The 13039-nt window shown below is 43.5% G+C and overlaps 1 protein-coding gene across 3 annotated transcripts in view; it reads left to right on the top strand.

The window, feature by feature from the left end:
• ABCC6 (ATP binding cassette subfamily C member 6) overlaps window positions 1-13039 on the top strand; it is a 56725-nt gene that overhangs the window by 17498 nt on the left and 26188 nt on the right. The window contains exons 6-17 of one of the 3 annotated variants that reach the window (XM_019512824.1): window positions 249-310; window positions 2211-2342; window positions 3062-3274; window positions 4070-4247; window positions 4554-4715; window positions 6910-7002; window positions 7510-7713; window positions 8123-8269; window positions 9824-9911; window positions 10545-10614; window positions 11786-11912; window positions 12583-12759. In XM_019512824.1, the coding sequence (XP_019368369.1) occupies window positions 249-310; window positions 2211-2342; window positions 3062-3274; window positions 4070-4247; window positions 4554-4715; window positions 6910-7002; window positions 7510-7713; window positions 8123-8269; window positions 9824-9911; window positions 10545-10614; window positions 11786-11912; window positions 12583-12759 (1653 nt within the window). The remainder of the gene's footprint in view (window positions 1-248; window positions 311-2210; window positions 2343-3061; window positions 3275-4069; window positions 4248-4553; window positions 4716-6909; window positions 7003-7509; window positions 7714-8122; window positions 8270-9823; window positions 9912-10544; window positions 10615-11785; window positions 11913-12582; window positions 12760-13039) is intronic. The other 2 variants (XM_019512825.1, XM_019512827.1) reach the window with 2 other exon arrangements.

Genomic DNA, 13039 nt, shown 5'->3' with positions numbered 1-13039 from the left:
TGGCAATATAGGCAACAGCTTGGGGATAGTATTACGTTATACAATTTAATAAATTGTGCAGTTATCTGGTATGCACGTGAGTGGAGTATACAGTAGTAAAGTACTATTGCTTACCTTAGTCCTGGTCTTACTGCCTTAATATATTCAAGTTGCATGTTGGCATTTAAAGAGGCAAAGAACAGAGGACTGTATATATGTAGTACCTAAACATTTCAATCTGTGAAAACTGTCTGTTTCTCCTCTCTCAGAATCCATGTCCAGAAGCCAGTGCCTCGTTTGTTTCCAGAATCACTTACTGGTGGTTCTCTGGGTAAGGAAACACATGGGATGACAAACCTAACTCTAAAATACCAGATAAGCTCACTCTACCTAAGGGAGGAGGTATAGAGAAAAATGGCAAAGATGATAGGACCGAGGTTCATTCCGCTCTGACACTGAGTCAATTTTTTATGTGTTACTCCCAGCTAGAGTAAGGCTATGCAGCTCAATTAAGGTTAAATCAACACTAGAGGAGTCGCATGTCCATGGAAAAGGGCAAATGTAGTGCCCATCCTTAAGAAAGGGAAGAAGGATGATCCAGGGAACTACAGACTAGTCAGCCTCACCTCAGTTCCTAGAAAAATCATGGAGCAGGTCCTCAAGGAATCCATTTCTAAGTACCTGGAGGAGAAAAATGTGATTAGGAGCAGTCAGCATGGATTCACCAAAGGCAAGTCATCTCTGACAACCTGATTGCCTTCTGTGATGAGATGACTGGCTCTGTGGATGTGGGGAGACCAGAAGATGTGATATACCTTGACTTTAGCAAGGCTTTTGACATGGTCTCCCACAACATTCCTGGAAGCAAGCTGTGGAAGTATAGGTTAGATGAGTGGACTGTAACTGGCTGAATTATCGGGCTCAAAGGGTAGTATTCAATGGCTCAATGTCTTGTTGGCAGCTGGTATCAAGTGGATCAGTCCTGGGGCCAGTTTCGTTCAATATCTTCATCAGTGATCTAGAAGATGTAATGCAGTGCACCCTCAGCAAGTTTACAGATGCACCAAGCTGTGGAGAGTAGTAGATATGCTGAAGCGTAGGGCTAGGATTCTGAGGGACCTAGACAAATTGGAGGACTGGGCCAAAAGAAATCTCACGAGGTACAATAAGGACAAGTGCAAAGCCCTGCACTTAGGACAGAACAGTCATGCACTGGTACAGGCTGGGGGCTGACTGGATAAGCAGCAGCTCTGCAGAAAAGAACCTGGGGGTTACAGTGGACAGTAAGCTGAAAATTAGCCAATAGTGTGCCCTTCTTGTGAAGAAGGCTAACAGTATGCTGGGCTGCATTAGTATGAGTGTTGCCAGCAGATCGAGGGAAGTGATTATTCCCCTCTATTCGGCATTGCTGAGGCCACATCTGGAGTACTGTGTCCAGTTTTGGGCCCCCCACTACAGAAAAGGTATAGACAAATTGGAGAGAGTCCGGCAGAGGGCAATGAAAATGACTTCTGAGGAGAGACTGAGGGAACTGGGATTATTTAGTCTGGAGAAGAGAAGACTGAGAGAGGATTTAATAACAGCCTTCAACTACCTCAAAGGTGGCTCCAAAGTGGGTGGAGCAAGACTGTTCTCAGTGACAGCAGATGACAGAACAAGGAGCAATGGTCTCAAATTGTAACAAGGGAAGTTTAGGTTAGATATGAGGGGACGTGTCTACACGTGCACATTTACTGAACAGTAACCGAAAATACTGCGCAGTACGGGCACACATCTACACATGTATGCCCACACTGCCCAGTAAATATGGCAACTTATGCTGACTTGAGCATAAATTTCATACCTGTACCATGCAGATATCATATTTACACCTGATTAGTTACTGCACAGTAATGTACATGTGGATGTCTGATCTGGAACTAACTTTAGTCCACACACAGTATTAATGTACTTTAACGCCTACATGTTGACTTAAATGCCACATTTGTCTCCACTTTTCAGTCCCACCTCCAGGCTCAAAAATGGAGCTGAGAATTAGACCTGAATACCTACCATTATTCAGGAATGTGTGTGAATTTAGCTATTTCTGAGTAAATGTTCAGGTAGGCAAGCTCCTAGGCTCCTAGGCAAGCTCCTAGGGACTAGTTTAATCCCCATCAGCTTGGAAAGTTTTACGTGGACAGCAAATCCCTATATGCTTGTATGTTAGCAGCTCTTTGTGTGCTCTGCAGGCTACTCTGGAAGGGCTATCAGCAGCCATTAGAAGCAGAAGACCTATGGTCACTAATGAAAGAAAACTCATCTGAGGAAATTGTCTCCCAGCTTGAAAGAGAATGGAAGATGTATTGTGACAGAACCAGGCAGTAAGTGCCTCCTTCAGAGGGTGGCAATGTCTCTCATCTCATCTAGATGATGTGGGAGTAGTAGAGTGTTTGGAATAACAGGGACTAAAACACTACAGCAGAACAACATTTGAGACCAGTTGTGAGACTGCCTCGGATAGTCTGAATCCTGGACCTCAGGCCTCAGCCCACGTAAGGGCTGTGTGCTGTAGGGAAGGAGTCTCTCAGGCTGGCTGCAGAGAGCTTGGGAACACGCTGGCAGGGCTACTATCTGCAGAAGAGAATGGCCAAAGGATTCAGTCCTATGGAGTCCTTTTGTCATTCACCTGTGGGGGGGGCTGGACAGTGCAGTGAATATTCTGGAGAACTTCCCTTCCCTGGAGCTTTTCCTGCTGCAGAACAATCAGGCCCTTTGCCTTTTAGGCTCAACATTTGACTTGAAATGCACTGAAATCTTCTGGGGAATATCCTTGAATGACAAGGTATACAAAACTGAAGCTCTTTAGAGGAGGCATCATCTTTTTGCTGGGTGTTTGTACAATAACTTGTAGAAGTGTCTCCTGAACCACAACTAAGGCTTTTCAGGACTACTACAAAATCAAAAGAATGAGTTGCCTCTTATTCAGGTTCCTTGGAGAGGTCCCATTTCCAACATGGGATATTTATAATGTTGTTGGACACTTAAAATCAACATATCAGCACCTCTCCAGATTGCAACCATTCTCCTTATGTTTCTGTAGAAAAACAGGGTCAATTACATTTGAAAAGAATCAGCAAAGGGAGGCTGATTTGACAGAAGCCGAAGAGAAGCAGGTTCTGTTACAGCCAGAAGACTGTCAGAGCAAGTCCCTGCTGAAAGCGTTATGGAGCATGTTCGGAACCTATTTCCTTTTTGGTACCCTCAGCTTGGTCATTTGTGATGTCTTCTTGTTCTCAGTCCCAAAGATATTCAGGTATGTGAACATTTTGCAATGATCTTCCGGAAGAGCACACACAAACACTAATGATTTTTTTGAGCTGAAGAAAGGACCTAAGTTGAAATCTCTTTGGATTGCTAAATCTTTACTTGCTTGATCGAGCAAGATGTGGTCCTGGCTAAAGCAATGCCAGCTTTACCATTCATTACCTGTGGGGATATTTCACACTCCATCACCAACTTCTGAAAATTGTTAGACTCTGGAGAGCAGTTGCTGACATATTACAAAATGTCGTAGCATTTCACAGGCTGCCAAACATCAGTTGGATGGCAGTGACTTCTTGTCAGTACTAATGTGGGCAAGACCCAATGTGTTGCAGTTTTGGAGGATATAAGCCTTGACAAATCGTTATTCAGAGACCTAGAATTTAGGAAACTGACTTAAAAATCATGAGAGTATTTTTTAATAGGAAGGTGCTGTTTCTGGAACTTGGCCCTCAGGGTTCACATAGATCATGTTTTTTCCCCTATAAATTTCTTTTATGGTCTTTAAAGCAGAGCTAAGGCTCTTAATTAGTTGCATGATTCCATGAGCAAAGAGCTTTAGGAAATACTAAATATAGCCCTTGGGATAAAATAGCAAGAGTTTGCAATACTACATGCTAACTATAGACTACAGTTCAGTTAATATTTTTATGCAAGTAATAGCTTTGCTGAAAAATGCCATTTTGGGATACCAAAACTCTGAATTTTAATCAAATCTGGCAAATAACTTCAGCCAAGAATTTGTAGAGGGAGTCAAGTTTTCAGCCAACTTATTGTTCTCTTGCAGCCTTTTTCTGGAGTTCATGAAAGACCAAGAATCCCCTAACTGGAAGGGTTATTTCTATGCAGGATTAATGTTCTTCTTAGCTTGCCTCCAGACTCTGTTTGAACAATGGTACATGTATACGTGTCTTGTAATAGGAGTAAGGTTCAAGACTGCAGTTACAGGCCTGGTGTACAGAAAGGTAAGTCCAGCCACTTTCCTTGTGGTTTTCTTGTGATCACCCACTAGTGATGTTCATGTTAACTGTATTCATTATTAGTAACCATTAGTCTGTTGATATTAAAGAGATATACCTAGTTTGCTGTGTCTGCTTACATTGCAAGAATGACGTTCAAATAGATCTCTGTTCATTCACACATTACTACAATGATGTCAAATCCTAGTCACTGTGAGCCTGATCCTTCTTTCCTTTAAAGCTGACATGGAACTCCGTCATTTTATTTTTCAAACAAAAGTTCCATTTGGCCTCTCTCTTTTCCCCCCCTAGATCTTAGTCATGTCAAGTGCAGCAAGGAAAGCAACAACAGTAGGAGAAATTGTCAATCTGGTGTCTGTCGATGTCCAAAAGTTAATGGATCTCATCATCTATTTTAATGGGATCTGGCTTGCTCCCATTCGGATTATTATCTGCTTTGTCTTCCTGTGGCAGGTAAAACCTATCCACTTCTGTTCATGGTATCATGGGCAAGGAAAAGTGATCAGGAGTCAGTCTGGGGTCCTTATAGGCCAGCAGTACCTGAAGTTCCCTTCTGTCTCTTAGCACTGTGATAGAAAGGACACACATGCTTCTATTATAAGAAAAATAAGTGCTTCTCTGCACAGTTAGGGATTTTTTTTCATTGTTGTACTTTGTCCTTACTTGGATGTTTTGCTTGACTTCATCCTTCCATTCCCAAAATATTGCACTTGCCTTGGCTAAATGTGTTGACTCCACTGTTCAGTGTGTTCTTCTAACTGAAGACAGTAAGCTATGTCCATTCTTAGTTTGCTGGTAAAGCTATTTTTCTGTAGTTGTTCCCTTCTAAAGCAAAATATCTCCCCCTTTGAAGTTGGTACCAAAAACATTTGCAGCTCTGATTCTCAGGATTCTGCTATTTACCAGAAGTTACTTTGTACAGTCTTAAAACGTAACAAGGAGTAATTGCCTACATTTCATCCTACAGTTGATTACCCTGAAATCAGGGAGCCTGGGAACAATTTTGGTGAAAGAGGAGACAGGTTTTTGAGGTACTGTTAGGAGAGATGTTCAAAAGGATCTTACTGGACAAAATCAGTGGGACAGGTGTCAATGATTGGATAGGGATGATCCCAAATTAGTGAAAGAGGGAGATGAGTTAGAAAACCTAAGAAGGTAATTTCTGGTCCTAATTCAATGAGACTTGTACTTTATATTGGCAGGATAAAGCCCCAGTGTTTCAGCCTTTTTGGCTGCATGCTAGATGAAGTAATCTGCCTTGTAGAATGGGTCAATCATGTTTGTAAGAACCCAGGTAGCTTTACAAACTGGGGTTTGCTGTACCCCTATCTGCTATCTCAGTTGCCCCAGGAGGAGAGCAAACTACTGTACTAAAAATTAAATTAACAACCAGCATCTATTATGATGAGCAGCATCATCATGCCAGAGATGCTGTTGCCAGGAGTCGATGGAGGTATCTGTTGAGAGTCCTGCAGGTCTGTAGTGGTTACTCAGAGTAACTGGTAGGCTGACTTGAGATAAAAGACTAGATAAGAGACTAGGTATAATCAGCTAGAGCCAAGCATGACCTATTGTCTATGAAATCTATGATGTGGTTACACATTGGATTAACTCTGCCAACATATCCCTGCTCAGCTCTGCTCTGCAGTGATTATTTAAGTACTGGCCTCTCTAGCAAAATGAAACAGCCACTGCAAACTAGCTGAGAACCAAGCTCATTGAAGTTGACAGTTAAGACAATATTGACCCAGATTCCCAGAAACACCACAACTGCTGTATTAAAATATGACTGTTCCAAATCAGTAGCTGATTTAAATTCAGTCAGGCCTAGTTATTTATGCAGGGTCTTATTTAACATTGACTTGTGTGTCTTGCCAAAGCCAGCCACGAGATGGCCCCATTCAATAAATTAAAAAACTGTTGAGAGGAAATACTTAGCAACAAAGAGGACTGGTGGGATCTCAGACATGTCCTGGGATCTCTCATAGACATGACTGCTCCTAAAAGGGAAACAAACACTCAGAGGCATGAGACAATCTATGAAAATCAAAATCACTTCTTGCTAACTCATTAGCTTCAAGGGCTGGCACCAGTGTACTTGAGAGGAGGCTCTGCTTTTACAAAATGAGTTCCTAGGCACTTCACAGCACACCAGCACAGTAGGGTATGGTTAGTGATCAATCCACAACTCCCACAGAGGGCTGAAGGAGAAATTGGCTGTTCTTCAATCAAATAGTCAAAGGTGAAATTGGAGGAGGGGTTTAGGGTTTTAGGCCCTTGTTTTTCAACATTTTTAGACTAAGGGGACCGCTCATTAGAGTCAAGGCACCCCTCCATAACTTTTGTGACTTGAACAGCACCCCATTTCAAAAAGGAACTTATTTATTAGTGCTTACCTCCTTGTTGAGAGGCCAGGCAAAGGACCTGGATAATGGCCAGGAGGAACAAGCTAAGCCTGCACGTACCTGCTTATCTCCTCACACCTGGCAATGCCCTATAGTGGACCAGTACCCTTATTAAGCATCACTGTTTTGGACCCAAGTCTCAAGCGAGAAGACAGGCAGTAAACAGAGTAGCCTGGAAAAGCATAACCTCTAAAAATACTTCTTATGTGATGATGGAAATTTCAGCTCTTCTCTCCTGACAGCTCCTGGGACCATCTGCCTTGACTGCCGTTGCTGTATTTTTTCTTCTTTTGCCTCTGAATTTTGCGATTACCAAGAAAAGGAGCCAGTTTCAGGTATCTTTTGCTTCCAAAAATGCAAAATTCTGTCTCTGCTTTGTAGGTTAAATTCTGCCATCCTCACTCAGGAAAGGATCCCACAGAGCCCAAGGATACTCAGTGAAACAAAGGCAGGCAATTACAAATAGGTATGTTGTGCAAAGGGGGTGTATTGCATTGTACTACTGATACAGGACTTCACATGACAGCTCAATGTTAGTTATATATACTGATCATTACTGTTAGGGTCCTGGATCCAAAGCTTATGAAATTACCATAGTTACAGATTTCAGACAAGCACTCTCCAATATGATTGTTTATTCCAGGTACTGGGAACCAAATGCTAATATTCTCTACTTCTATTAAAAATTAAACTATTTAAAGATGGAAAAGCAAATATCAGCCTGGCAGACCTACTAGCAAAGGGAGTTGAGTTTAACTGCCAGGGGATCCTTCAGAATCACAGGCAGGACCAAAATGGTGCTCATAAACTCATTCATAGTACATTCATGTGGTCCATTTCAGGAGGAGCAGATGCAGCATAAGGATGACAGAGCAAAACTCACCAATGCTATTTTCAGCGACATCAAAGTCATCAAACTGTATGCCTGGGAGAAAGCCTTTATGGAGAAAGTGCTTGGTATCCGGAAGCAAGAACTACAAGCCTTAAAAAGGTCTCAGCTTCTGTTTGCAGTGTCTCTGTCTTCCTTCTACTCATCTACTTTCCTGGTGAGCAGTTAGGCCTCTTTCATAAGCATTCACTGTTATTTCTACAGGCAGACTCCATCCTCCACAGAGACTGCAGTGAACTTTGCACCCACAAGGAGTTCCCTGCAGAATCAAGATTTAAATAAATGACATTGTCAGTCTCACTGCCCAGACATGCACATTTCTATCACCTCACCATGGTGGCAGTGCTGGAACAATCCTTATAAGTGGCACATCATCAAACTCTCTGTGCCATCAACAGTTTCTGAGACCTTTGCCAATAGAACTCACAGGACAATGTAGAAGTGGTTGTGTCTTCTCCTAGGTTCCATAATGCAGGCTTCAGAGCCCTGGGAGAGAGACATTATTTGAACCCCCTCCCCTGTGCCTGCTGGAGTCAGTGGTGTGCTGTCCCTTTGCTCCATTTCAGATTGCACTGGTCATGTTTGCAGTCTACACCTTGGTGGATGAGACCCACGTCCTTGATGCCCAGAAAGCTTTTGTGTCCTTGACGTTGATCAACATTCTCAACACTGCCCACTCCTTCCTGCCATTTTCCATCAATGCTCTTGTGCAGGTTAGTTTCAGACCGTGTTCTCATTGGCTCGTTCTCATTGGCTTGGCCATGTTGTTTCTGTGAATGTCATCACTATATGGTAAAAATGGGGATTTTTTTATGGCACTTCATATCACTGGATCAGGTAGTTAAATGTCATTGGGTGACAGAATGGAGCATGGATGTCTTACAGTCACTCAGATACATGAACCCATATATCATCAGTACTCCTTAGAGTAATGAAGTGGTTTTACACAGCAGCTTTGCAATACATTTGGGATGTCACCATTCAGTGTAAAGTAATATTCCTGATACCATGTTTATCTGAATCTAAGACAACCCTGAATTTAAGATGACCCCCCCAATAATTAGTCTATATATGGAATATTTATAAATTTGTAATACTTTTCCAGGTATAGGCTCTAATTATTGGAGGGTTGTCTTACCCCCCCCTCCCCCCCCACAGCAGGGGGAGCAGTACTGGGGGGTCAGGTGGCTAGGGGGCCAGTCAGGAACCCCCTTGCCCTCTGCCCCCACTTCTCCCTGCAGCCTTCCTGCTCTTCCCTGCCACCTGTACCCCCGCCCTCAGCTCCCCACAGTCCCTACCTCTTCTGTCCCCAGTTTCCCACAGTCTTTGACCCTTGCCCCCGCCCCCACTCCCCACAATTTCTGCCCCTCTACCCCACTCCCCACGGTCTCTACCTCGTCCCCCCCTTCCTCTTACTGTCAAACACTGCTTGGGCTTTAATTCCTCCCAAAATCATGGAGCGCACAGAAGCTCAGGCCTTGCTGGGCCATGCAGCAGCAGCAGTACTGCTGATTGACTGGGCAGCAGACAGTTTCCCTGTACCCTGTGCAGGGAATCCAGCCCAAGCCCAGCTGTGCCTGACAGTAAAAGGGAGGGAGGGGGAGGGTGGTGTAGAAGTTGCAGAAGGCTGTTGTGGGTCTGACTCTGGTCCCGACCCAGGCTCAGGGCCAGGCAGAGCTATAACTACCTCCCTCCCTCCCCCCCACTCCTGCTTCTACTTTGTATGGAAATCTAAGATGAGGGACCTTTTCCCCCATGCTGCCTAGGGGGAAAACCCTTGTCTTAGACTCAAGTAAATATGGTATTTACACCCCTAAAACACCACAAACATATAAGGTCAGAGACAGCTCTAGGGCTTCCTATCCTAGCTAGATAAATAGGATGTCACAACTAATAAAATGGCACTAGGACTAGACAGCCAATGGGTCAAGTTCAAATCCCCACTGTTCTTCAACTGGGAAGCATCTGCCTTTGGTTCCTTTGTTTCTGAATAGTCCTATAAAGCAGGCACCATTGGTAAAAAAAGATTCTGGAAACATGTGACATTCAAATGTCTGGCTAGAATGGGCACTCTTTTGGAGAAAGAAGAGACAGGGAAAGCTGGGTTGGGCTGCTGAGTTGGAGGGAAACCAACACTGCTCTATTCTTCCTCTTTCATAAAATTAATTTTCCATATAAATGGCAAAAGCCCAATCATAGAAATAAACAATCCGAGCTCAGTATTCACTTTACCTTGCTTTACAATTCAGCATCTGTTTATGTTTCAGGCCAAGGTTTCCTTAAACCGTTTAGCTGCATTTCTTAGCTTGGAAGAGCTGGATTCAGACAACATGAACACAAATCTGTTGGATAGCTGTAAGTTTCCATTATTGTGAATGGGCACATAGCAGGGGGAAGAACAGACCATGTGGAATTTGGATTCCCATTACGGTCACTAGTTTTATTAGTTTTTGTTGCAGCTATAATCAGTTGCTGTGATTTGACAGCAAATGTCAAGATACACAAAGAAAATCTTAACTGGTGGGAGGGGCTTTAAGAAGAGGGTGGAGAAGATTCAGTGACTGTAACATTAAAAGCGTCTTTAAAGATGATAATGCAGCTTCTAAGGATCTCTGAATAACTCAAGTATGGGCAAAGGAATCAAAAGGTCATATCCTCAACAAGTAAAAGTAGCACCATGAACAAGCTGAGAACATAACCCACAAAAGCTCCTCTTAAAGATATTGGGTCAGATCTAGATATAACCAAAAATTACTCTATCTGATAGCAAGGTGATTCCAATCCAGTTGTTGGTATATCAGCATTTGAACATGGGCACACTGGAAAGACTGTGTTAAAATGGCATTTATTCCCCTTTTATTAAGACGTGGAGAACATCAGTGATTTACTGCAATCAATCAATGCACCAGGTCTTTAATCAGCTCTTTAATCAGCATGAATGTAGCTCTTGCTAAAAGCATGTATGCCTTTTGTGTTTCTCTATTTTAGTCAAGAAATGTATCATCATAAGGAATGGAACTTTCCGCTGGAGCAAAGAACATTTTCCTTGCCTGAAAAGGTATAATTTTTTTTGAATACTTCTTTCCATAGGTTGTGAGAAGGGCTGACAGACAGGCCTGGCAAGTGAACCCGGTACAAAATAGTCTGGAGGAGTTTGCTATCTCAAATTGTTCTGAACGATTTACAAACTGAGGCAGAAAGCAGGACGTGTAGCATGCATGTGCTGTGTCTGAATGTGGGTACAATACTACTAGGATGCCCACTTCTGTATTTGGGTATTGGGTGGGCACTGAGGTACATCAAGCTGGTATTTACTTGTCCAGATATAGACCTTGGGTAACTTAAGGCAGCTACACTTAAATATTGGAACTGTGATATGCATTTGACTTTACAGTGTAGCCCATTTTATTCTGTAACACTTACCTCACAAGGCCTGCCAGTTCCAGAAGTGGAGAGTATTATAAATGCAACAAGAACTTTGCTTAGAGCAGTGAAAGAAAGGCATAAGCTGATAGGGTTTTTGTCACAAATCTGAACCTGATACTGATTGTGCTCAAGATCAGGGGTGTTCATATCCAGCACTTTGGTTTAACCTATTTTACAGAAATTGAGTTTCAAAGAGCCTTTAAGTAGGATCTGGATCTGGCTAGACTCCACAGGCACTTTTACACAGGCTTTGACATATCCTAGTTAGAACACGTGAGAGCATACTTAATTAATCAAGCAGTGCTACAGTGTCTTATGCCGTCAGCATCCCCACATTTCAAAATGGTGGCAGGAGCACTTTAACTAAAGCTCAAATCAACTTTAGTTAAAGCACCTCCTCTGCCATTTTGGAACACAGGACACTGAATACATGAGATGCTGTGGGCATTTTAATTAGAGCAGCTTCCCAGAGTCTCTGTGATTAAAACACCCCCACCCCAGAGCATGTATATCAGTGCCCCAGCTCTACAATAATAAGCAACAGGGCAGAGTGATGCCTGACAGCTTCTTGGTCAGGGACAACTATGAAGGGATAGGTTTTGAGGTGCTGGAAAGTCAGCAGTGCAAACAGAGGTGGTTTGACTGTCCTGTGTAGCTGAAGTTTTATGGGACAAGGGGAGGCAAACATTTTCTTTCTCCAGAAGGGACATGAGCCAAAGTCTTGTTAGTTTCCTCTGCAACCATTCCATCTCCGCAGCTCTGATGGCAGTGACCTCTGGAGCTATGGTGCTGTGTTTTGGCAGGATAAATTTATCTGTGCTGGAAGGCAGCCTGCTTGCTGTGGTGGGCCACGTGGGAGCTGGAAAGTCTTCTCTGCTGGCAGCATTACTTGGGGAGCTGCAGAAGTTGGAAGGCCACGTATCTGTGAAGGTAGAGCTTTCCCTGAGTGTTTGCTCTTGATCAGGACATAAGCAAAGGTGCTGTGTTGACCAAGTTTCATATGTAATCACTGCCTTTTGATAAAAACCCACCAAAAAGCACACTTTGGTGACTTGGCTGCATATATCTCACAGGGGCATCCTGGGCCATTGCACGGGGTGTGTGAGGACTATAATTGGGCTCCCAAATCAGCTATTACTCTGCTGAAACACATTGGGCAGATCACTTCACACACTCCTATGCCTCAATTTCCTCATCTTCAAAATAAGCATGATGACACTTCTTTTACCTTGAAAGTGCTGAGTAGGTGAAAGCCCTCTCAGAGTACACACTACAGACTGTCATGCAGGAGAAGTGCCTTCAGTGGTTTGGGTCCCATGAGCTTTGTGCTGCACCAGCTAATTGCTTCTGGTACCCATGCTTAGTGCTGTCTTCATCCTAGTGCATTGTGGTTTGACTATAGGAGTTACTTGCTTAAATTATCCTTTGGGCCTCATTTTAGGGTTTTTTTGCACCAAACTGCAGCAAGGCAGCTGGTGGGGGGGGGGAAGGGGCTTAAAAAGCAAGATTTCTGCCATCTAGAATATTCTTCCTTCCTTTGAGAAAAGCTTATGAAAAAGATAAAGCTCATTAGTGAGACTCTCCTATTGCCATATCCCAGGGCACAGTGGCTTATGTCCCCCAGCAAGCTTGGATACAGAATGCTTCAGTGGAAGACAATATCCTGTTTGGAAAAGAGATGGATGACAGTTGGTATAACCGAGTGATACATGCTTGTGCGCTGCACCCAGACCTGGAAACCTTCCCTGCAGGAAGCAGAAGTGAAATAGGAGAAAAGGTTTCTCAACATTATATGCTCTAAAAGATTTCCATGCACAGCTGGTAGTTTTTGCTCCCTAGACTGAGGCACTTAAGGGGACCCGTTTTGCTGTGGGCAGATGCTCAGGACTTTCTGAACATCAGGCCCTAATTATAAGGGGGTCTCCGGTTGGGCACCTGAAAGTGGAGGCAACCTAAACTGATAAGTGCAGTGATAAGTGGTTAGCTTCCTGGTTATCTTTTAATTTGGGGCAGGCGCAGTCTGGCAGGGAAGGGGGGGCAGGGGAGGTACACGATGC

Source organism: Gavialis gangeticus, unplaced genomic scaffold (genome assembly GCF_001723915.1).
Source record: "Gavialis gangeticus isolate Ggan-Ray unplaced genomic scaffold, GavGan_comp1, whole genome shotgun sequence".
Classification (NCBI taxonomy): domain Eukaryota; kingdom Metazoa; phylum Chordata; order Crocodylia; family Gavialidae; genus Gavialis; species Gavialis gangeticus.
The sequence above is the reverse complement of the archived record's forward strand: the minus strand, read 5'-3'. Positions and strand labels throughout refer to the sequence as shown.